This window comes from Mizuhopecten yessoensis, unplaced genomic scaffold, assembly GCF_002113885.1.
Source record: "Mizuhopecten yessoensis strain PY_sf001 unplaced genomic scaffold, ASM211388v2 scaffold1775, whole genome shotgun sequence".
Classification (NCBI taxonomy): domain Eukaryota; kingdom Metazoa; phylum Mollusca; class Bivalvia; order Pectinida; family Pectinidae; genus Mizuhopecten; species Mizuhopecten yessoensis.
The window spans coordinates 68371-94712 of record NW_018404215.1 but is presented as its reverse complement, the minus strand read 5'-3'; the positions used below and the strand labels follow the sequence as shown (position 1 = coordinate 94712).

Below are 26342 nucleotides of genomic sequence, written 5' to 3'. Positions count from 1 at the left end.
CATATGAAATTTCATTTTCCATATCAATCGTAGTTTTGTACACAGGTGAGTTAAATAGCCATCAAACTTTATCACACCTTACTTACATAGTGTAAATGTGTTTTCAATATTGGAAAAATAATAGTTTGAGTTATGAATGTTGAGTTCAGCTAAGTATTCAGTGTTATGCAGGTACACTGTTAATATTGATGTACCTGGAGTTATTTCTATATAACTTGTCTCTATAATCAAGTCAGTTCATCTGTTAAAGATATCAATATTGTAAATGTCATTGTTTCCCTATTCATTTATTAGTGCATTGTTGTCATGTGTGCCAATTTTAGATTTATACTCACACTTTTTCATCTTCATATTTAACATTTGATACAGGAATTATCTACATCATGTTTATTTTCTCCACTACAGTTCATTATTATTTTGATATTATTATTTACAGAGTTATTATAAGTACTTTTTGAGACAGTGTAGATTTTGCCATGTGGTTTCTCTCCATCCAACAGATGTGTAATGTAGATGTCACTGTTTTTTACCTCAACTTTGACCCTGCGCTTAATATAATTACAGGAAAAAAGTTACTGACGGGTTATGTATAATATCAGAATTTCTGTTGTAATCGTTCATTGTGATCACATTCCATTTTGATGATTTCTCTTCAAATTAAAAAATACTATCCATCATCTCATCAGCAACATTTTTTCTCGCTAGTGTCATGGTGTAAATGATATTAAGTGATGATTAACAGGACTAACCACCACAAAAATAATCTCACGTATAAACAACCAGGGAAGTAGGTGTAGTCGTATAGGGCTACAATGCCGTACAATTCTGTTCTTCACTTAACGAGAACTTTTTTTTGTTACTGATGTGCTTTAAAAAACTTGCTTGTTGGTATTTAAATTCACAAAATGAGCAGTTATATTACTATTTTAAATGTATATTGGAATAAATGTTCATGAATTATTTGAATTTGCAACCAATTTTAAAATATCTATCTCATGAAGTCTCATCGTCATCTACTGCAGCTTACATGTGATTACTTGTGTAGACTGATCTGTTCATCTTTATCATGATTAATCAAACTGCATACTGTATTTGACTTAATAAGTGCACCGTTCCTAATAAAACTCCTTATTCTGATCTGAATGTCCTATATCTTCACCGTAACTGACAGACTGACTCAAAAAAAGTGCATGTGACACTATGTTTTGAGAAATGGGAAAATTTCTGCAGTCATTTTAATTTTTCAAAATTCCGAAGTGTCAGGGCAATTATTGGGTTGAATTCTGTATCATGTGATGTAAGTATGAGATCAACATACATTCTTTAAAGATAATTGCCCAGTGATGATCAATAGATGATTTCTCCCACTTCTTAATCTGATATCTCTGCCAATCTGAGATTTCAGATTAACAGAGGTATCAGATTAACAGAAATTTCAGATTGGCAGAGATATCAGATGCCAATCTGCAATCTGAAATCTCTGCCAATCTGACATCTCTGCCAATCTGAAATCTCTACCAATCTGAAATCTCTGCCAATCTGATATCTCTGCCAATCTGAAATCTCTGCCAAAGGGAGGCACATCTGGGAATCAGAGGTTCATTGAGATTAGAGGAATCTTTACTTTTAAGTTTGAATGAAGATACATCATAAAGACATCAGTTCAATATATATCCAGCTTAAACAAAACTTATAAAAGATTCTTCTATGCCCTCGATTGATAAGATGGCTTGATTCCAAAAAAGAAATTAAGTTGGATATTGGTTTCAGCAAAGTGTGTATTCCTACATGAGAATTGCAATTACAAGTTCTTATATATGTTTCCACTTGATCTGGGTTTTTTGTAAAATAGATTTTCAAATGTTCTGTGATTTGTTTCTTTAATTTTGTTTACACTGAAGAACAACATTATTGATTTTGTATATCTACACCTACTCTAACCCTTACACAGTCACTAATAGATGGAAATAGTATCAACCGACCTGAGATTTAAATGGATGGAATTATGATCTTAATGTACATATCATATAAAGCCAAAGAAATTGCTATCTCATATGCTTGGATTGGAATCAATGTATTCTGATACAGACTATAGGAATTCTTCAGTGAAATTAAAGGGCATAGTGGTGAATGACAGGGACGAGGGTTGATTCCCATACAAGCGTCCCTGCCTGGCTCTTCTGTGAGACATATATAATGTATGCGTGGTTTACCTGTGGAGATCTGTTGTTAGACTAGATACACGACTTGTATTCTCACCAGGGAGGAACACATTCTCAGGTAGATATAAGGCTGTCACTTAGAAATTCAGTATAAAATAAGTGGAAGTAATTTCATTACTTGTTGACATGTAAAAGTTAATTTCATATTTCCTTTCAAAATTTGTTAATAAATAGTCATAAACACATGTACAAGGACCCTGGAGTGTCATGGATGTTCCATGGATTAAGGAATTTTCTTAACCTACATAAGATTTTCCATTGGAAAGCATTCTTTGAGTTAGAGAAAAATCTGAAGTTAAAGAATTGATCTAAGTCAGAAATGTTCATTAAATTGGGGCAAGTATATGTTTAACACTTAAATCATGAGGATGTAATAAATGTGATAGTTCTGGTATCTTTGTATTAAATGTACATTGTATGTAGATGTAATGGTGAAGTTATGTATGAAGTACATAACATATGAGTACACAAATTGGTACATGGCTTCCACTATTTGTGTATGGAAAAGAAGATTTATTATTGCATTCTTATCGTAAATCATTGCGTATGATAAAGTTATATGTATGTGTCAAGAAACTGAGAATAGTTTCCTGAACAAAAAGTTCTGTTTGAAGAGATTATAACAGGAACTGGAATATTAGTCTTAATAGTAAAAACAAGTGCCTGTACTCTGAAAAAAAATAGAAAAATATTCAAAATTCTCTGAACAAATGATCGTGTATCTCAGGTGAAGATAGAGGTATCCTTAGGTAAAACAGTGTTCACATGTGGACATGGCTGTATGTCTGACATCACAGAGAACGCAATGATGTCATATTGCATAATTAGATGACATAACATAGCTGGTAGCTAGGCTGGCATAAACAGCTTTTTTGTTCAACAAAAGAAATACTCTCGAACTCCTAATCACTTAAATGTTGATCAGATAAGACAGAAAAAAGAGTCGATCACTAATATGTAAGCTTGAATGGTAAAAGTGTGTATCCTTCGCTGTAGAATTTGGGGGGTTTGTTTCCATATCACACATATCAAATACCATGCTTCTCTATCACACATATCAAATACCATGCTTCTCTATCACAGGTATAGAGCTCCTTAATTCGTTATCAGCCTCTGATCATCTCAGCATCCTCATTCTGAATCAGACCTGCTGGAATTACCTTCCTCATTTTCAAGCTGAACATTTGAGTACTTGATCCTCATTTTAAATCTCAAACCTTGCCAAATTCATATTTACCCTCATTTACAAGCTGACACGTTGAATTAATGATCCACATTTTGAGTGTGAGTGGCTATAAGGATCCCCGTATCACGGTCAAAAACTGTAAATTAGTGTTGGAAACTGCTTTTTTCCAGCATGTCTATAGTTTTGATAAATAATTTCTGTTAAGAAAACCATCCGTTACAAGATTTTTCTGAGAAATATTAAAATTGAAACGAACAAATATGATCAACAACAGTGTTATGAGTGTAAAAATTCAGTGGGGCTAGACCGGATATAACCCTGGACTTATAATTCAGTTGGGCTAGACCCGATATAACCCTGGACTTATAAATTCAGTGGGGCTAGACCGGATATAACCCTGGACTTAAAATTCAGTGGGGCTAGACCCGATATAACCCTGGACTTAAACTTCAGTGGGGCTGGACCGGATATAACCATGGACTTATAATTCAGTGGGTCTAGACTGGATATAACCATGGACTTATAATTCAGTGGGGCTAGACCGGATATAACCCTGGACTTAAAATTCAGTGGGGCTAGACCGGAGATAACCCTGGACTTATAATTCAGTGGGGCTGGACCGGATATAACCATGGACTTATAATTCAGTGGGGCTAGACCCGATATAACCCTGGACTTATAAATTCAGTGGGGCTAGACCGGATATAACCCTGGACTAAAAATTCAGTGGGGCTGGACCGGATATAACCATGGACTTATAATTCAGTGGGGCTAGACCGGATATAACCCTGGACTTAAAATTTAGTGGGGCTAGATCGGATATAACCCTGGACTTAAAATTCAGTGGGGCTAGAACGGAGATAACCCTGGACTTATAAATTAAGTGGGGCTAGACCGGATATAACACTGGACTTAAAATTCAGTGGGGCTAGACCAGATATAACCCTGGACTTATAATTCAGTGGGGCTAGACCGGATATAACCCTGGACTTAAAATTCAGTGGGGCTAGACCGGATATAACCCTGGACTTATAATTCAGTGGGGCTAGACTGGATGTAACCCTGGAGTTATAATTCAGTGGGGCTAGACCGGATATAACCATGGACTTATAATTCAGTGGGGCTAGACCGGATATAACCCTGGACTTAAAATTCAGTGGGGCTAGACCGGATATAACCCTGGACTTAAAATTGTTATGCTTTCACTCCAACAGAATGAGCTACGTATACCTGGTCAATGGATGTTACCTGGCCAACTTTTTTAACAGTTATATCCAAACGGAAGTTAAGGTCATAGGAGAGTATTGCTAAACGGAAGTAGGAAGTACATCCCTAGTTGAAAATCCAATGTAGGGAGACAGTATCACAATTTCCGCATATTCAAATGTTTAATATCAAACTGATGAATATTGTATGCTTATTATTGACAGAACAGTGTGTTCTTTCAATATTAAAGTATTTCAAAGCAATCCAGGCATTAATTCAGTTGTTTTTTGATCAATGAGTCACATGTGTCCATTTTTCTGTACTTCAGGAAACCGGCTACCTATTTCACTACTATGAAGTTTTCCAAGAACGATAACTCATTGCATGCAGTTACTATGTGTATATGGTTTTATTATAAAATGTCAATTTTTAATCGTTTATAGATGATTAATTTTACACAATTTCAGCATTTATGAAATAAATATACATTAATGCAATACTAATCTATGTTAGTATCATTTTTATTGACATAATTTTGCAAAAAAATGTGTGTTTCAAGTCTTTTTTCAAAATTCAATCCTTTTTACATTAATTTCCATTTAAAATCCTTAAAATTCTGACAACCTATATTTTTTTTGTGGCAGAAAATTTTCCTTACTTCAAAGCAATATAACTACAAAATTTGAATAAATTCTACTGAGAAATGGCGACACAATCCTACTACCTTAAGGGAAGGTTACTGTTTATCGGAAAAAACACGGTGCAGTGAGACAGGGAAGGGAAGTTAAGGGGAGATTAATGTAAATAGGAAAAACCACAGTGTAGTGGGACAAACATTCTTAAGTGTCATATTCTTATTCCTTATTTCAAGTTATTTGTTTATACTTCTGTTTGCAGGCCTCCAGAAAAAATCCCTTGGTACAGTATTATTTGTATCTTAGACTGGCGCATGACGCCCCTATCATTGTCTTGTTGTTTAACATTTTATTTTGGTGATGAGAAAGTGCATGACACTCCTATCACTGTCATGTTGTTTAACATTTTATTTTGTTGATGAGAAAGTGCATGACACTCCTATCATTGTCATGTTGTTTAACATTTTATTTTGGTGATTAGGAGAGGATTTTCTATTAACACTAGCATGTTCTGTTGGAATTTTCTACTTGAAAAAAAATAACAAAAAGCAAAGCTTATTTTTCCATGTCAAGTATCGTCATACATTTCGTATGAACATTTGTAATTACATGTATTAATTTTCTAAAATCTATTCACAGTAGTTGTTTAGAAATAGATTTTTAAAAACTATTTAATTGGTTACTGAAAGAACCCAGTTATAGAGATTACGACTGTAATATCAAAAAGATATATATATCTTTCTGGGAGCTTTTAAATAACATTTCTGTAGAATAAGATCTTTTTATACTGCCACCATATGTTCAGTAAAATATTGGCATCATAAAGGGGTGTAGCAATGTATTGGGATGTATAAAATAGTTAAGTAATAAGGAAAAGAGGATCTTGATACATATGCTGAAAGGAATTGGGGCGGCTAACTAAAACAAGGGGCATAATTCATTATAGCTAATTTTTACTGCATGGAACAATTTAATTAAAATCAGATCCGAATTCCCGTTCCTCTACGATACTCTTACATTCGGATCTGATTTTAATTAGATTGCTGCATGGAATTACTTGTAGGAGTTAATTTCATGTTTTATTAACCGTTACTGTATGTCAAATATTGTTTGATTTAAACCAGAGTGAATCTGATACATAGTTTTAAACTGTAAGCTACTGTGAAAAATGTCTAAACCCTATCCTGTATAATATTGACACCTATTAAAACCAGGAAAATATTTCATCCAGCTTCATTTTACAAGTCAAACTTTTCAAATTCAACATTCTGAAAACTGTATGGAGAGATAAAGGCATTTTTTGTGAATATCTTACATGAAGTTGACTATCTAAAAGCCAAGGATATACAAATTTTATTTTCAGTTTATTAATTATATAAATATATTGCTAGTTCAAATTTTATCTCTAAGCAGCATTAAGCTGACAACACCTAATACAATGTGGAGTCCAGATGCGCAGGTTGACGTGGTCCATCGATCATTGTGTGTACATTCTATGTCATTGGAATATTACTGATCACAGTTGTGTTTGGTTTAGACAGGAGTTACTGTTATGACTTTCAATATAAGTGCTAGTTTTAATGGCTAGAGAACCTGTTTAACTCTTTAAAATCAATGTAGCTTCTGCTAAAATCTAAAAAAAAATGTGTTTGTATTGTTAATCAAAGGGATCCCATCTTAAACATATAAAATGACTACTATTAGAAGGAAAATTTCAACTCATCAAAGGGGTGCAAATCTAGATTAAATAAACTGAAGTTTTCATTGAAGTTTTCCTAGCTCCTGCTTTATATAATCTGATAAAAGGTTTGACTGACCAAATGTTTTGAATTCAATGTGTTATATTTTGTTGCATGGTTTATGATTTTGAGATTTCTGGATTTGATTAACTGCTTGAGTTTAATTTGAGTGGATGATTTTGTTGAATATAATGCATGCCTTACGATTTGATCAGTGTAGTGTTCAGTACAGTGATGTTATAATCTTTGTGTGCTTTATATGTCATATATTTTCTCATAGAATCAAGCTGCAATGAGATTAAACAGAAGTTCACAATACATACTTATTTACTACACACACTGATTCATGGTAATAAAAACATCAACAGGCTGTGATAAATAATGTCTGACGATGGTTCTTATAGTAAATCCATGGTAAACTGATAATGAAGCTGGCCGTGACAGAATCAACTCTGATATCTGACACTGCATCTGTGAGTGGAGTAAAGTAATGTATGGCTTGTGAAATGAATGTTCCATGAGAAACTACAATAGAATGTGTTAAAGTGTTTTTTTGCATAAAGTTGAAAACTGTTAACAATCTTCTTTTCAAAATTTCACAATGTGAGAAAAGTGAGTATTAAGTGGCTGTAGAGAAAGGATTGTAAGTCATCATAAAGAGCAGTTCATGGGTCATCATAAAGAGCAGTTCATGGCTCATCATAAAGAGCAGTTCATGGCTCATCATAAAGAGCAGTTCATGACTCATCATAAAGAGCAGTTCATGACTCATCATAAATAGCAGTTCATGGCTCATCATAAAGAGCAGTTCATGGCTCGTCATAAAGAGCAGTTCATTGCTCATCATAAAGAGCAGTTCATGACTCATCATAAAGAGCAGTTCATGACTCATCATTAAGAGCAGTTCATGGCTCATCATAAAGAGCAGTTCCTGACTCATCATAAAGAGCAATTCATGGCTCATCATAAAGAGCATTTCATGGCTCATCATAAAGAGCAGTTCATGGCTCATCATAAAGAGCAGTTCATGACTCATCATAAAGAGCAGTTCATGGCTCATCATAAAGAGCAGTTCATGGCTCGTCATAAAGAGCAGTTCATTGCTCATCAAAAAGAGCAGTTCCTGACTCATCATAAAGAGCAGTTCATGACTCATCATTAAGAGCAGTTCATGGCTCATCATAAAGAGCAGTTCATGACTCATCATAAAGAGCAGTTCATGGCTCATCATAAAGAGCAGTTCATGGCTTGTCATAAAGAGCAGCTCATTGCTCATCATAAAGAGCAGTTCATGACTCATCATAAAGAGCAGTTCATGACTCATCATTAAAAGCAGTTCATGGCTCATCATAAAGAGCAGTTCATGACTCATCATCAAGAGCAGTTCATGACTCATCATTAAGAGCAGTTCACGACTCATCATAAAGAGCAGTTCATGGCTCATCACATGACTCATCATAAAGAGCAGTTCAAGACTCATCATAAAGAGCAGTTCATGACTCATCATAAAGAGCAGTTCATGGCTCATCACATGACTCATCATAAAGAGTAGTTCATGACTCATCAGAGTCTGAAATAACATTGGGTTTCTTCTCTCTTTATAACAGTCATCTGTCTAGTGAAAAAATCAAATAATGACATAAACACTGTCTTGATGGGATGTGTATGATATATTTGCCTAATACATTCAATTGGAAAAGCAGTTTTTAACATCAGACATGCATAAACATGTTTTTAACATCAGACAAAAACATGTTTTGAATCATATTTAAAACATCTTATGGTTGTTCTGTGCTTAGCACCGAGAAAAATAATTTTGAAATAAAATGAGGTTCCTGAGAAAAGGATTCAACAAGTAAAATGATTAAAGAAAATTGCAAAAATATCTTCCAGGCTGTTTTATGAAATTCAACTAACAGAGTTCATAGGTTCCTGGATTAATCTTGAAACAGGATGTCTATTAGGAGAAATTGTGTGTCATTACTCTTGAAATACACAGGAGGTTGAAATAAAGTGTCTGTACTTTTAGACTGTAGGCGATAACCCACAGCCCAACAAGTCACGCTTCACCATTGTTGAGTTACCAGGACTGGAGAAGCTAACAGACGACCCCACAGATCTACGCCAACGTGAAGGGGCTAGTTTGAGCAAGGCCCTAATAGCCCTCAACGCAACTGTCACATCGCTGGCCCACAACCCTTACCCTGACCGGGTTATCAATTACAGGTAAGGTTGATTTCCCACAATTCCTTAACAGATTGGGTCATCAGCTATGGGTAAGGTTGATTTCCCACAATTCCTTAACAGATTGGGTCATCAGCTATGGGTAAGGTTGATTTCCCACAATTCCTTAACAGATTGGGTCATCAGCTATGGGTAAGGTTGATTTCCCACAATTCCTTAACAGATTGGGTCATCAGCTATGGGTAAGGTTGATTTCCCACAATTCCTTAACAGATTGGGTCATCAGCTATGGGTAAGGTTGATTTCCCACAATTCCTTAACAGATTGGGTCATCAGCTATGGGTAAGGTTGATTTCCCACAATTCCTTAACAGATTGGGTCATCAGCTATGGGTAAGGTTGATTTCCCACAATTCCTTAACAGATTGGGTCATCAGCTATGGGTAAGGTTGATTTCCCACAATTCCTTAACAGATTGGGTCATCAGCTATGGGTAAGGTTGATTTCCCACAATTCCTTAACAGATTGGGTCATCAGCTATGGGTAAGGTTGATTTCCCACAATTCCTTAACAGATTGGGTCATCAGCTATGGGTAAGGTTGATTGCAAACAACCCCTGTACTGATTGGTTTATCATATCTGGATAAGTTAACTAGAATTTAAGGACTAAAACTAATACTTGAAGGAGAAGGAATAGGTGGGGGTAAATATTTAAAAGACGACACCTCAAGGATGATTCAAGAGATTTTACTCTCTTTTTGTAAGAAGCATCTCTGGACCTGTGGGATTCAATGTTGAATAAACAAAGGATGTTAATTGTCCCCTGGGGGACAGAGAGGTAGTGTCGAAATGGGGAAATGGGGTTAAATCTCTTTTGAACAGCTACTCCTACAAACCTTTTCTTTCCTTGCAGTGAATCTAAACTGACCCAGCTGCTGAGAGAGGAACTTGGAGGAAATTTCAAAACGCGAGCTATTCTATGTCTAAAACCGCATACAGACCAAAGAAATCTGTCCTCTATTCTGACGTTTTGTACCCGGGTGTCACAAGTGAAGAACTTTCCACTCATCAACGATAGTTTTGCCCAGGTATATCATTAGAGCTATCTTTGTCATTTGAGCTGTCTTTGGCCTCTTTCTCATTGGAAATTAACCATTTTTTTGTGGACACTGAAATGCATTCAAGTGGTGTAATAATTAGAGAGTTTACATAAGGTATTTAAACACAGGGTAAACTTATTTTTAAAGTTGAGAGGGATTTTATACCTTGTAATAATTTTACATTCAGAATTTGATCACACAATACCGAGCCCGCATCCTTGACCTCCAGCACCAGGGGGGTGTCGGCCCGTCACCGATGTCAAAGATCACCAACCTCAATGACATCCAGGAGACCATCCGGCAACTGCAGACGGATAATGTATGATATGATAGGCAGTTATTAAATCACAGATACTGGCTAAAAATATGTTTTCTTAAAAAATAAATAGTACCACCTCTAACAAAATATTTCAAACTCCTTCCCTTTCCTTGTCAAACCTCCTCAAAATATCAAAATGTTACTGGAAAAACAGTGGCAGTATATCAAGGTATTAATTTTTATCTTGTAATCATGTTGCTTTGAAGTGCAATTACACCGTTATTTATATCTTTACAATAAGTAAAATGTGTAATATCATCCATTGTGACTCAGAAGAAAAAATACATTAAAAACTAGTTCATGGCGTTTTCTCATCTGAACTAAATAAACATGATTTTGCTTTTGGAACATATGGAAAAACAACCTCACATTCCTTCCTATTCCATTTGACTTTGAAGAAACTAGCTAGAACTTATCATAAATCATATGTAAAAAATACTCTTTATGTTATGATTAATTTACAGTATTATAAAAATCTTAACTTCATGTAATCTCTATTTAACAGCTGAGGCTGAAGGATGAAAATGAAAGGCTACGGAATCGATATGATTCTGTCCAGAACAAGTTTGGCAACATGGCCACCACCAAGACGGACCTGTCTCAGCAACTGCTGCTGACAGAGGAGGAAAAACTTAAGGTGAGAGGGCAAGGGTTAGAAAACAAAGATCACAGGGTAAAGGTCAAGAGTAGGTCATTACCAAACAGATATTTATAAAAGGTCGTACAAAGGTCAAGTATTAGAATATCTTTGATGAGGTCATATTTCAGGGTCCTAAGGTCAAGGCCAAAAGTTCGCTGTTGCTATTTATAGGTCAACCACGGGCAAGGGGGCATTCATAGCTCACTGACATTTTATAGTTTTTCTTAATAACGTTGACATAGTACCATGTATCTCGTAACAACAGACATATCATTTACAGTCCCCGAGAAATTAGTTGTCTACAGCAAAAATATGTTAATAATAAATTCCAGGGGACCTGAGAAATTAGTTTTTTCTTAAGTAAAACATCTTTACAATAAAGCCCAGGGGACCTAAGAAATTTGTATTTATAGAGCAAACACATATTTATGACAATCCCAAGGGCCATACAAAATTGTTTCGTCATAGTTATCTTTTGTGAAAGAATTTAAAGATCATGAGACACTTTCCAAGGGACACAAATTTGATTTGGTCTGAAGCATGGTTTTGCGATAGGCATGTTTTACTGTATACAAGTATTAATTAGACAAAGATAAGGGTTTATCCTACTACATGTACTTCTTAATATATCGTCTTTTATCAGTAAGGATCAGTCATTAGATCAGTATTTATATATACATGTAATATCAGACTGACCACCAAGTATTTTGACCAGTGTGTTTAATTTTGACCACCTCTGTATTAACTTGCTGTTGTTTTATGCAGGTTTCTCAGTCTCTAGTTGAAATGCAGATAGAAAACAACAAACTGAGGGAAGAGGCTGAGGCGACAAAGTTTGAGCTCAATAACAAGGTCAGTTAGTTACAAAGCAAGAACAATGTAGATCATCAACCACTGTGGAGAGTCAATAATTAGCCACTTTTGTTATCAGCGAAAGAGTCTGGAATCGTGATCCAGCTGGGTTACTGGCACAATTTATAAGGAAAAGTGTTAATTGATTCCACTGGGCTGGATAGTGGGACAACCAGATAGTAGGACAACCAGATTGTAGGACAACTGGATTGTAGGACAACTGGATTGTATGACAACCAAATAGTAGGACACCCAGATACAACCAGATAGTAGGACAACTGGAGTGTATGACAACCAAATAGTAGGACACCCAGATACAACCAGATAGTAGGACAACCAGAGAGTAGGTCACCCATATAGTATGACAACTGGATAGTAGGACAACAAGATACTAGGACAACCGATTAGTAAGACAATTGGATAGTAGGACAACCAGATAGTAGGACAACCAGAGAGTAGGACACCCGGATAGTAGGACAAACAGATACAATGAAAGAGTAGGACAACAAGAGAGTAGGACAACCAGATAGTAGGACAACCGGATTGTAGGACAACAAGATAAGAGGACAACCAGAGAGTAGGACAACTAGATAGGTTAACCAGCTAGTTGGACAACTGGATAGTAAGACAACCAGATAGTAGAACAACTAGATAGTAGGACAACTACATAGTAGAACAACCAGCTAGTATGACAACCAAATAGTGGGACAACTAGATAGGATAACTAGATAGTAGGACAACCAGATAAGATAACCAGATAGCATGACAACCAGATAGTAGGACAACCAGATAGTAGGACAACCAGATAGTAGGACAACCAAACAGTAGGACAACCAGATAGTAAGACAACCAGATAGTAGGACAACTAGATAGTAGGACAACTAGATAGAATAACCAAATAGTAGGACAACCAAAAAGCAGGGCAACCAGATAGTAGGACAACCAGATAGTAAGACAACTAGATAGTAAGACAACAAGATAGTAGGACAACCAGCTAGTAGGACAACCAAATAGTAGGACAACTAGATAGTAGGAAAACCGGAGATTAGAGATGGCTGAATGAACAAGATTTTACTGTAAACAGTTGAATGTGTATGGCATTTGAAAACACATGTAAGATGTTTTGACCAAAGAAATTGAAAATGCAGTTTCATTTGTAATATGCAATTGATTATGGAAGTAGAATGTGAATTTGACGTAGAAACCAACTATCTCAATCTCTGATCAAACCATCTGATCAGCAGAAAGTACTGTGCTAGTATGATATGCTTTTTGTTATTTCTCCTCAACCAGATCCTGTTACTGCAAAGGGCGGTGATGGAGGCAGAGAATGAAAGAGATAGGTCGGTGAAGGGAGCAAGATTTGCAAAAGACAGAGTGGTAGAGATGGAAAAAGACAGAAAGGATTTAGCAGATGAATATGTGGTCCTGAAGACAAACTATCTGGCATTGGTTAGAGAGCATGATAAAGAGGTAATAATGGAATTTGTTTTATTTACTTTACCAAAGTTAGGGATCTCAGGATCTGTCTACATGTATTCTCCTAAGGTGTTTTTTTCATTAGATTATATTTCAGCAAATAATATGTGAATGCTTCATTCCTGTCTTCGTGTGCATAAAACCTTTGTAAGTTCATAACTCTTCAATTTGGGAGGTATAAAAATGAAAATTGAATAATTTATTTGTTCCCACAGACAAAAAAGAATGAAGAACTTAGCATAGAGGTCCTCAACCTGGTCAATGCCAAGGCGGCCCTCATGAAGAAACTACTCATCGTGTCGGGTGGAGACAGTAATGTGGGTGACCCAGATGCTGAGATCAGCAGGGTCAAAGCCCTTGTCATCAAAAACTCCTCAGGCAGGGTCAAGGTGAGTTATAGGTCAAGGTCAAGTCTTACCATCAAAGTCAAATACTTACAAGATAACTACAGTCAATGAATACCACAGTAATATTTAGATTGTCAAATGGTAAACATGGTATTGGTTTAAAACAAGCATGATCGAAATTCAAGGAAAGATCACGGTCAAGAAATGACACTGGCTTGCCCTGTACAGCCTTGACAGCAGCTGTAAATGGGCTGGTATCCAAGTGTCTCAGGAAGAAGACATGTGGGTCCTGTATCAGAAATATATCTATAGTATAAATATGTATGAAAGTTAATTTGGTGGTGTCAAAAGTGAAATTTTGTGTCTAAATTTACATATGTATAAATGTCATTTGTTTATTTGTTAAGTAAACTTGCTTATAAGGAATCAAACTTCAAATATGACCATAAGACTTTGAATAAAATTTAAGGGGTTATATTGAAGGGAGATAATTCAATGTCGAGACAAATGAAGAGGTTGTAATAGCAATAAAATTCAAAGGGATGTCCCATGAAGTTTTATCTGAGAAGAAAGTAAAAGATATTTTTTAAGTTTTCCTATCCCCCATTTATCATACTTAATCCATCATTTCATTTTCCAATTAATACTGGAAATTTCCTGAGGTGTTATGCATTTGGATAAAGAAGCAAGGAGTGGGTTTCCTTAAGTGTTTCACCCATAGATTGATATACATGTCACTACCTTGTATCTCTCATGTAAACTTTGACAACACAAACGAGTGCTACAGCACAATACTTTGTGACATCAGACTAAATATAGTGGTCCCACAGGAGAAACATATGTGGGGATTTGGTAAAAAAAATGCCTCATCTTTTATCATAATCATGTTAAACATGAAATTAATAAAAGTTTAATTAATAAAATGAAATTACTAACTTAACATCAAAACTATAAATCAGTGGAAAGCCTTTATATGTTTAATAACTTTTAAGTGTTTAAGAACTTTACCATGCTGATTTGGTTATTTTTCAGACTGATGAAATACTTGGTACACAGACGGATCGAGCTAACGTAGAAGACTCTGTAAGTTATGTTTTGCAGACAGTCTGTGTAATGCTCGTTAAAGAGACCAAACAATTGTTGACCATGATGTATCCTCACATTGAACACCAGTAGTACTACAGTCCTGTTTTGAAATGCCAAGTCACTTAGTCTGTCTATGTTTCTGTTCACAAAATCTATTCTGTATGATCAAGTTCTGGTCTCCTAAATGCTTCCAAACTTCACATATGTGTTGATCATCATTTAAGAACGACATATCATTTTAGGGAGTATGACATTAAGGTCAAGGTCACAGTTACTGATAATTAGATCATAAATAAATTCATGTCTTGGTAATAACTCAAGGTTCTGATAGGATGAACACACTCAAACTTAAAATGTATACCATATATTACCAGGACTGACCTCTGAGCGCCTTTTAGTTTATTGTCCCCGTTACATATGATACTTGTACTGTGATATTATACATGTTGTCTTTGTCTTGCCAGTTGTTTAACAACAAGAAGCGATATGACAAAGATTTGGAGAGGATGAAACAGGACCATGGTGATGAATTTAGGAAGTTTGAATCCAAATTGTAAGTTTTCATTTTAGCCCGCCTGATTAGAAACATCAAGGTGAGTTTATGCTGTACCGTGGCATCTGTCTGTCAACAAGTTCTTCATACAACTTCTTCTTCATAACCACTCTTTGGAATTTAACCAAATTTGATTGACTGGAAGCAATTTGACCTAGGTGTCGTGTCGAGAATTAACAATTGTAGAGATGGACGGGCTGATATGGTAATTTTGCCGTATTACTTTAATTGACTTCTTCTTTGGAACTTAAACATGGATATCAACCGTATTTTATTGGAAGCATTCTTGGGTGGTGGGAACTCCATGGAGGGGCTTAGGAGCGAGGCCAAAAAGGGGTAATTTGGCCATATTGTTTTAAGCGACTTCTTCTCTGAACTCAGATGGATATTAGTCATATTTGGTTGAAAATATTCTCAGGTGGTAGGTATTCCAAACTGTACAGGGGACATAATTGTACCAGTTAAAGGGCTGACCCCAAGGGCAGAGGGGTACTGTGGGGCAAAAGGGGGTTTTGACTTATTATTAAGATCCCAACCAAAAAACCATATATACAATTGCTGAGTATAAAGAGATGGTGGAGGTAAATGAGTGTGCCCAGAGAAAAACCATCCAGCTGCGGCCAGTACCTTGCAACTGCCCAGCATAGGCCTCAAACTGCAATCCAGTGTTGGAGAGTTAGTGATTATAGATGGTCAGGCACTTGAACCGCTAGGGAATCTGTTTCAGTTTCTGGGTCACAACACGGAAACAGTGGAGATCCACCTTATAACCATATATACAATTCCTGGGCATAAAGAGGCAAATACACATATGCTACCAGGATAGCCATGGGATCTGGCCTCTTGAAAACTTATTCTATAGGGCATTTAAATCGATGAGATCCCTACCCATTAACCATATATGCAGCTGTGGATTGTTAACAGACAAATACATATTTAAAGCTACCAGGATGGTGCCAGGGACTGGCCTCACCCTTGGAGACTTAGTCCCTGGGTTATAACATTGAAACCATTGAGATCTCCACTTGATAACCATATATTCAATTGCTGGGCACAATCATTCTACCAGAATCAGCTTAGGGGTCTACTCCTGCCCTTAGGGACTTTATCCCTGGGTCATAACATTTGAGATCCCCACCCTATTACAATATATATACAATTGCTGAGTATGACCCTTATGCAGTGATCTCAGTGTGTTGACCTCTGTGTAATGACCTCTGTGTGTTGACCTCTGTGTGTTAACCTCTGTGTGTTGACCTCAGTGTGTTGACCTCTATGTGTTGACCTCCTGTAACCTCAGTGCATTGATCCATTTGTTTTGTGCTGCACACAGAACTACTCTACAGAAGGAGCTGAATGATTCCAGGAACTTGGCAAGAGACAGACAGAAGAAAATGGCAGAGATGAATGCGGTAATATAAACTCACAAATATTAATTGTACACTAACACATGGGTGTATATCTTTCTCAGTATGACTTACTCTGATAGATCACAGTAAATTGAAAGCTTTTCTCTTTCTTGTAGTTTTATTTTTTCCTCGCAATTATCTTTATTTCTCTGCCATTAAGATGGGCTATTGTCCAATTAATATTTTCTCACTTTACCTCATCAAAATCTTTTATTTTTCAACTCTTCCTGGTCAGATCGCATGTTGAATCTCTAAACAAGGTATTTTTGTCTCCTTATTTCAGTCACTGATTGTGTTGCGCGGTGACAAGGAACAACTGGAGTTGTTGAACAATCGTCTACAGCACAAGGTGAAGGATCTTGGTGAAGATTACAGATCACGACTCATCAAATACGTTGAGGATATCTCGGTAAGTATGTACAGTAGAAAGCTAATTATCCAAACCCAAAATGAGATATATCCGGGTATAAATGGTTCAAACACTAGGGGTGTTTAGATAACCAGCTACTAAAACAATTTATTAAGGCAGAAGACCTGATTTAGAATAATCTAGATAATTAGGGTTTGGCTCTAACTTAACAATGTAGGCTTCTTTTAATCACCTGGGACTTGTGTAAGAAATATCTTCCTTTATTAGCTCTCCTTGCCTAAAACTTCAGTAGCATTGGTTTGTCAAGTCAAATGATTTGGCCTAATTTTCCTGTGAGACGTTAACTTTTGATAGGGGTTAAGGAAGAGATGGACAGGTTTCACATGACCAAACACTCAATGATATATAAATTGGTTGGACAATCCTTTTAACATGAGGTCAAAAACCAAGGTTAAATATATATTGTTTTTAATAATTATTGTTGATTGAAATAAGATATATATCCTTTCCAAGTCTTATGTCTGATTATTGTGAAAGATGAGACTATATTGATCAAGGATTATTAACCGATGAAATGATGATTTCGCTTTGAGGTCAAATGCCAACTTTTTGAATATTCAAAACAGATGCAGCCTCCTTTAAACCTAAAGAAGGTTACCTGAAAGGATAAAATAATATTACAAAAACATGGCTGCTGCAAAACCAATGCAAATTTAAGAATCAATCGCACCTTTAGTTAAAAGATGCATGTAAGTTATTTTATATACCAATTTAAAAAATAATTCATTGACACAATTTTTTCCTTTCGACTTTACAATAAAAAAAAATGCGAAATTTTACCTAAGCCAGTTGATTTCAAAGGGGGGTAACTCTTTCAAAGAATATTTTAAAAAAATAGCCTGGAAATCTATTCTCAAATTTTGTTATTTTGTTAGGTACACCCCAAAGAACAATATATGCGAAGTTACAAAAAAATCATTGTCTAGATTTTGTTTTGCCTCTAGTGTCCTTCTCTACCTTAATACTCTCCCTCACCTTAGTCTTTAAACCCATGCTCTTGTTTATGGTATACATCTAGAGGCAAAGTCAGCATAAAGAGGGTGAATTACACTTATAAAACATAGAACTAACCATGTTGTCTTGAGTTTGTATCATAGAAAATGTTTTATGTATAAGTAACCTCTTTTTATGTGAATAAAGTAACGTTCTTCTTGCTGCTTTTGTCCATTTCCAGGAGTATGTGGACAAGGGCAGTGGTATACCAGACGGACGGTCAGCCACGCAGATGCGGGAGTACATGGACAAGATGGTGAAGGACATTACAAGGTCACACAAAGAACGCGAGGAACAGTTGAGTAAGGCGGCACAACAGTACCGAGAAAGACAGAAACACCTCATTCACAAATACGAGGAACTACTTATACACTACAGGTGAGTTGATACAGGTGTGTCAGTAAGAAGGGAGATACCAGTCAGGGATATTTATACACTTCAGGTGAGTTGATACAGGTGTGTCAGTAAGAATTGAGATACCAGTCAGGGATATTTATACACTACAGGTGAGTTGATACAGGTGTGTTAATTACGAGGGAGATACCAGTACTGATCAGATACCTATACCCTTCAGGTGAGTTGATACATGTGTGTCAGTAAGAAGGGAGATACCGGTCAGAGATATTTATACACTTCAGGTGAGTTGATACAGGTGTGTCAGTAAGAAGGGAGATACCAGTCAGATATATTTATACACTTCAGGTGAGTTGAGACAGGTGTGTCAGTAAGAAGGGAGATCCCAGTCAGGGATATTTATACACTTCCGGTGAGTTGATACAGGTGTGTCAGTAAGAAGGGAGATACCAGTCAGATATATTTATACGCTACAGGTGAGTTGATACATGTGTGTCAGTAAGAAGGGTGATACCAGTCAGAGATATTTAAACACTACAGGTGAGTTGATACAGGTGTGTCAGTAAGAATTGAGATACCAGTCAGAGATATTAATACTTCAGGTGAGTTGATACAGGTGTGTCAGTAATAAGGGTGATACCAGTCAGAGATATTTATACACTACAGGTGAGTTGATACATGTGTGTCAGTAATAAGGGTGATACCAGTCTGAGATATTTATACACTACAGGTGAGTTGATACAGGTGTGTCAGTAAGAATTGAGATACCAGTCAGAGATATTTATACACTTCAGGTGAGTTGATACATGTGTGTCAGTAATAAGGGTGATACCTGTCTGAGATATTTATACACTACAGGTGAGTTGATACAGGGGTGTCAGTAAGAAGGGAGATACCAGTCAGAGATATTTATCCACTTCAGGTGAGTTGATACAGGTGTGTCAGTAAGAAGGGAGATACCGGTCAGAGATATTTATACACTTCAGGTGAGTTGATACATGTGTGTCAGTAAGAAGGGAGATACCAGTCAGAGATATTTATACACTACAGGTGAGTTGATACATGTGTGTCAGTAAGAAGGGAGATACCATTCTGAGATATTTATACACTTCAGGTGAGTTGATACAGGTGTGTCAGTAAGAAGGGAGATACCAGTCGGAGATATTTATACACTACAGGTGAGTTGATACAGGAGTGTCAGTAAGAAGGGAGATACCAGTCGGAGATATTTATACACTACAGGTGAGTTGATAGAGGTGTGTCAGTAAGAAGGGAGATACTAGTCAGAGATATTTATACACTTCAGGTGTGTTGATACATGTGTGTCAGTAAGAAGGGAGATTCCAGTCAGAGATATTGATACACTACAGGTGAGTTGATACAGGTGTGTCAGTAAGAAGGGAGATACGAGTCAGAGATATTTATACACTACAGGTGAGTTGATACAGGCATGTTAGTTATGACAGATCTAGAGATGACAGTCCCGATGAAGTTCAGAGCAGTTGACAGACTTTGAATCCTGGTGGGCTCAGGTAGGCAGGGTTTGATCTCCTATTGTTAAGAACGTGTAAACTGCCAGGGATTTAAAACAATGGTAAATTGTTTTGTATACAGATCAAGCTGTGTATTTTTTGTATTTGTTTCGTCTTGTATTATAAAAGCAATAATGTGTTTGATATAATATTTATTACAACATGTACCAGATCTGGACTATGTCATTCACTGATTATCTGATAGTTAAGTTGGTAATTTGTCTTAAGTTTGCAGGATATGAGTTTACATCCCAGTTTGGCTCATTGCATTAATCCTATTGGTTACACATTCTGTTTTTCAGATACCTACGACTTATGTGTGAGCAGAGAGGCATAGATGATCTGGACATGGGTCCTGACGAACAGGAGATTAGTATGACAGACTCGGAGATGACCTCCGCAAACCTGAGGGAGATAGCGAGATTGAAAACAGAGCTCAGTAAAGCCAAACATAACGCATCCAATCTAAAAACCAAGGTAGGCACTGAAATGTATTTGTAGGGGAGCTTTACACACCTCAAGGCTTCTGTTGTTTGCCATTAGCAAATGTCTGACTGCATACTTTTCCTGCCAACAATTGACACAATCTAAAATATGAGACTGTAAATTGTTTTTGCATAATGGTTTTAAAGCTCTTAAATCGCTTAAGTCTGGTGGTCAGTTTGCCTCTCTTGAATCGCTCAAGGCAAAGCTCTCTGCTTTTAAATCGCTTAAAAGCTTTCTTTACTGCTTATATATATGAGTATCTTATATGCAGCTCTTGAATCGCTTAAGGGTTTGCTCTAGATATCTACATGTATACTGTCTTGAATCGCTCAAGAATTTTCTATCTTATATGCAGCTCTTGAATCGCTCAAGGGTTTGCTCTAGATATCTACATGTATACTGTCTTGAATCGCTCAAGAACGTTCTATCTTATATGCAGCTCTTGAATCGCTCAAGGGTTTTCTCTAGATATCTACATGTATACTGTCTTGAATCGCTCAAGAACTTTCACTAGATATTTACTTTCGGCCTGTCTTGAATCGCTCAAGAGTTAATTGTCTGGCCTACTTAAAATATATTGCTGAGAATATATTTTTTGTTTTTCCTTGTGGCCTCTTTCTTTGCTTAGGAGGCTACCTCGTCAGTACATGTTTGTTTTTGTAGTATTGTATATAGTTAGCTTATTGTGTTGAGTGAGTAGCCCCTGATACGCCAAAGTATAAGTTTGTATTTTCTTTTATCTTGCTATCTGCCTCATTTAAATATCTCGAATTGTAATAAACAGGTAAACTGTTTTTTCATCGTTTTTGTTGTATATAAATATTGTTTTGAAATATGTCATCATGTTTTAAAGCGTTAAACTTTGTAAGGAGTACAGTTATATTGTGACAATATCAAGTCAAATAATTTATATGCATTTGTATCTTTCCTTATAGTTTGGAGGTGATTACGGCGAGGATTCAGGAAGGTGAGTTGAGGATGTATCATTAGGGCCATACATTTCATTGGTAGAGTACAGAAATCAAAAGATCAGAAAAAACATCATTGTGTTATGATATTACTGGCAGCTTTTATATATTAATGTTGTTAGCCCCTTGCAACAACGTTTGAGTGGATAGAGGGTTCTGCCCATTTTCACATATATACCTGAGACAAATTTGCATTTCAGTGCCCTGTGCTTCAGGTCAAGGTAACTGTTGCTATATTTATAAGAACATTGTCCTCACTCTCTTATTTTTATTTCTCAACTAATTATGTTAGGTAATGTTGTACTGCTGAAAAGTTCACGTTTCACGGTGCTGCAGTGAAGGTCAATTTACTGGTTATACAAAATCTTTGTCGTCCCCCTAGTGATTTGCTGTGGTCAATGCAATGTCTTATAAGCGTCAGCTGTAGGGAATTTCCCTTCAGCTCAGTGGTAGAGCCAAAGGTCGCAGGTTCGAGCCCCAGCGATGGCACTATTTTTATCACTAATCCTCGTCCTACAACAAACTGGTGCCGTGACCATCATGCAGGATTCTCACTTTTCATGCCTCTGTTCATTCATTGCATAACACCTTGGATGCATGGTGATTTTCTATTGATGATTATACCATCATTTCTATTATGATGTCTGTTGTATTGGAAATCCCCAGTGTGATGCAGTGCCCGGGGCTGTAATTATACCTCAGGGATGAAGTTGTGGGAGGGTATACTGGAATCAGGGGCTGTAACTATACCTCCTGGATGAAGTTGTGGGAGGGTATACTGGAATCAGTGGCGGTGATTATACCTCCTGGATGAAGTTGTGGGAGGGTATACTGGAATCAGGGGCTGTGATTATACCTCCTGGATGAAGTTGTGGGAGGGTATACTGGAGTCAGGGGCTGTAATTATACCTCCGGGATGAAGTTGTGGGAGGGTATACTGGAATCAGGGCCTGTAACTATACCTCCGTGATGAAGTTGTGCAAGAGTATACTGGAATCAGGGGCTGTAATTATACCTCCTGGATGAAGTTGTGGAAGAGTATACTGGAATCAGGGGCTGTAACTATACCTCTGGGACGAAGTTGCGGGAGGCTGTACTGGAATCAGGGGCTGTAACTATACCTCCTGGATGAAGTTGTGCGAGAGTATACTGGAATCAGGGGCTGTACTGATACCTCCTGGATGAAGTTGTGCAAGAGGATACTGGAATCAGGGGCTGTAACTATCCCTCTGGGACGAAGTTGTGGGAGGCTGTACTGGAATCAGGGGCTGTAACTATACCTCAGGGACAAAGTTGTGGGAGGGTATACTGGAATCAGGGGCTGTAACTATACCTCTGGGACGAAGTTGTGGGAGGCTGTACTGGAATCAGAGGCTGTAATTATACCTCCGGGATGAAGTTGTGCAAGAGTACACTGGAATCAGGGGCTGTAATTATACCTCCGGGATGAAGTTGTGCAAGGGTACACTGGAATCAGGGGCTGTAATTATACCTCCGGGATGAAGTTGTGCAAGGGTACACTGGAATCAGGGGCTGTAATTATACCTCCGGGATGAAGTTGTGCAAGAGCATACTGGAATCAGGGGCTGTAACTATACCTCAGGGACAAAGTAGTGGGAGGGTATACTGTAATCAGGGGCTGTAATTATACCTCCGGGACGAAGTTGTGGGAGGGTATACTGGAATCAGGGGAGGTAATTATACCTGTGGGACGAAGTTGTGGGAGGGTGTACTGGAATCAGGGGCTGTAACTATACCTCCGTGACCATGTGTTGGGAGGGTATACTGGAATCAGGGGCTGTAACTATACCTCCGGGATGAAGTTGTGGGAGGGTATACTGGAATCAGGGGCTGTAATTATACCTCCTGGATTAAGTTGTGGGGGGCTGGGTGGGTATACTGGAATCAGGGGCTGTAACTATACCTCCGGGACGAACTTGTTGGAGGGTATACTGGAATCAGGGGCTGTAACTATACCTCCGGGATGAACTTGTTGGAGGGTATACTGGAATCAGGGGCTGTAACTATACCTCAGGGACAAAGTTGTGGGAGGGTATACTGTAATCAGGGGCTGTAATTATACCTCCGGGACGAAGTTGTGGGAGGGTATACTGGAATCAGGGGCTGTAATTATTCCTCCTGGATTACGTTGTGGGGGGCTGGGTGGGTATACTGGAATCAGGGGCTGTAATTATTCCTCCTGGATGAAGTTGTGGGAGGGTATACCGGAATCAGGGGCTGTAATTATACCTCCGGGATGAAGTTGTGGGAGTGTATACTGGAATCAGGGGCTGTAACTATACCTCTGGGATGAAGTTGTGGGAGGGTATACTGTCAGCCTGTATAGTTACAACATTGTTCAAGCTATCCCTCCCAAAGTACTGCACTGATTTGAATCATGCGTAGTACACATGAGATTTATATTGAAGTGATGTGAATAAAGTCAATAGCTTGGAGTATTTAAGGGATGTTAATAAAGTCAATAGATTGGAGTATTGAAGGGGTGTAAATAGCATAAATAGATTGGAGTATTGAAGGGGTGTAAATAAAGTCAATAGATTGGAATATTGAAGGGGTGTAATTGACCTCAGTAGATTGGAGTATTGAAGGAGTGTAAATAAAGTCAATAGATTGGAGTATTGAAGGGGTGTAAATAATGTAAATAGATTGGAGTATTGAAGGGGGGTGTAAATAAAGTCAATAGATTGGAGTATTGAAGGGGTGAAAATAACGTCAATAGATTGGAGTATTGAAGGGGTGTTAATAACGTCAATAGGTTGAAGTATTGAAGGGGTGTAAATAGCATAGATAGATTGGAGTATTGAAGGGGTGTAAATAAAGTCAATAGATTGGAGTATTGAAGGGGTGAAAATAACTTCAATAGATTGGAGTATTGAAGGGGTGTAAATAAAGTCAATAGATTGGAGTATTGAAGCGGTGTAATTAACCTCAATAGATTGGAGTATTGAAGGGGTGTAAATAGCATAAATAGATTGGAGTATTGAAGGGGTGTAAATAAAGTCAATAGGTTGGAGTATTGAAGGGGTGTAAATAAAGTCAATAGATTGGAGTATTGAAGGGGTGAAAATAACTTCAATAGATTGGAGTATAGAAGGGGTGTAAATAAAGTCAATAGATTGGAATATTGAAGGGGTGTAATTGACCTCAGTAGATTGGAGTATTGAAGGAGTGTAAATAAAGTCAATAGATTGGAGTATTGAAGGGGTGAAAATAACTTCAATAGATTGGAGTATTGAAGGGGTGTAAATAAAGTCAATAGATTGGAATATTGAAGGGGTGTAATTGACCTCAGTAGATTGGAGTATTGAAGGAGTGTAAATAAAGTCAATAGATTGGAGTATTGAAGGGGTGTAAATAACGTCAATAGGTTGGAGTATTGAAGGGGTGTAAATAAAGTCAATAGATTGGATTATTGAAGGGGTGTAAATAAAGTCAATAGATTGGAGTATTGGAGGGGTGTAAATAAAGTCAATAGGTTGGAGTATTGAAGGGGTGTAATAAAGTCAATAGAGTGGAGTATTGAAGGGGTGTAAATAAAGTCAATAGGTTGGAGTATTGAAGGGGTGTATATAACGTAAATAGATTGGTGTATTGAAGGGGGGTGTAAATAAAGTCAATAGATTGGAGTATTTAAGGGGTGTAAATAAAGTCAATAGATTGGAGTATTGAAGGGGTGTAAATAAAGTCAATAGATTGGAGTATTGAAGGGGTGTATATAACGTAAATAGATTGGTGTATTGAAGGGGGGTGTAAATAAAGTCAATAGATTGGAGTATTTAAGGGGTGTAAATAAAGTCAATAGATTGGAGTATTGAAGGGGTGTAAATAAAGTCAATAGATTGGAGTATTGAAGGGGTGTATATAACGTAAATAGATTGGTGTATTGAAGGGGGGTGTAAATAAAGTCAATAGATTGGAGTATTGAAGGGGTGTAAATAAAGTCGAATAGATTGGAGTTTGAAGGGGTGTAAATAAAGTCAATAGGTTGGAGTATTGAAGGGGTGTAAATAACGTCAATAGGTTGAAGTTAATTGAGTTTCTTCCCTTGGATTAAAGAAACAAATGTTTTTACAAATTCTCCCAATTTGAATGATACTTGTTACACAGAACACTTGCATAAAGATGGATGTGAATACAGTATAGAATAGAGTATTTATATAGATGTAGTTATGCCCCTTTGTTTAAAACATTTTTAGGTCACCTGAGACAAAGTCTCAAGTGACCTATTGCGATCGCCTTTTGTCAGTCGTCGTCCGTCGTCCGTCGTCCGTCGTCCGTCGTGCGTCCGTAAACAATTTACATTTTCGACTCCTTCTCCAAAACCACTGAACCAATATCAATGAAATTTTGCAGGAACCTTCCATGGACAAAGGTCAAAATTTCAAAAATCTTCTTCTCAAGACCCAGATATGGTAGAATCAAATACTCTTCATAGATGGAAGGGTCTTAAGGTGCTTTACAAAATTTGTGAATTTCTTGACCCTGGGGTCTCACGTTTTCCCCTGGGGAGGGGGTAAACTTTACTATAGTTTATATAGGGAAATCACATTTTGGACCAACATTTGTTTAATTTCCATTGGAAGTAATTCAATTTAGGTTAGC

General features: G+C 37.1%; 1 protein-coding gene across 3 annotated transcripts in view; it reads left to right on the top strand.

Annotated features, from left to right (window-relative positions):
• Nucleotides 1-26342, top strand: part of LOC110440541 (coiled-coil domain-containing protein 78-like) — a 43758-nt gene that overhangs the window by 10368 nt on the left and 7048 nt on the right. For 2 of the 3 annotated variants that reach the window (XM_021483679.1, XM_021483688.1), the window contains exons 6-20: nt 5512-5532; nt 9018-9214; nt 10085-10259; nt 10459-10590; nt 11096-11227; nt 11996-12082; nt 13376-13555; nt 13777-13950; nt 14941-14991; nt 15459-15547; nt 16881-16959; nt 17240-17365; nt 18561-18757; nt 20568-20742; nt 21687-21718. In XM_021483679.1, coding sequence (XP_021339354.1) covers nt 5512-5532; nt 9018-9214; nt 10085-10259; nt 10459-10590; nt 11096-11227; nt 11996-12082; nt 13376-13555; nt 13777-13950; nt 14941-14991; nt 15459-15547; nt 16881-16959; nt 17240-17365; nt 18561-18757; nt 20568-20742; nt 21687-21718 — 1847 coding nt within the window. The remainder of the gene's footprint in view (nt 1-5511; nt 5533-9017; nt 9215-10084; nt 10260-10458; nt 10591-11095; nt 11228-11995; nt 12083-13375; nt 13556-13776; nt 13951-14940; nt 14992-15458; nt 15548-16880; nt 16960-17239; nt 17366-18560; nt 18758-20567; nt 20743-21686; nt 21719-26342) is intronic. The other variant, XM_021483695.1, reaches the window with a different exon arrangement.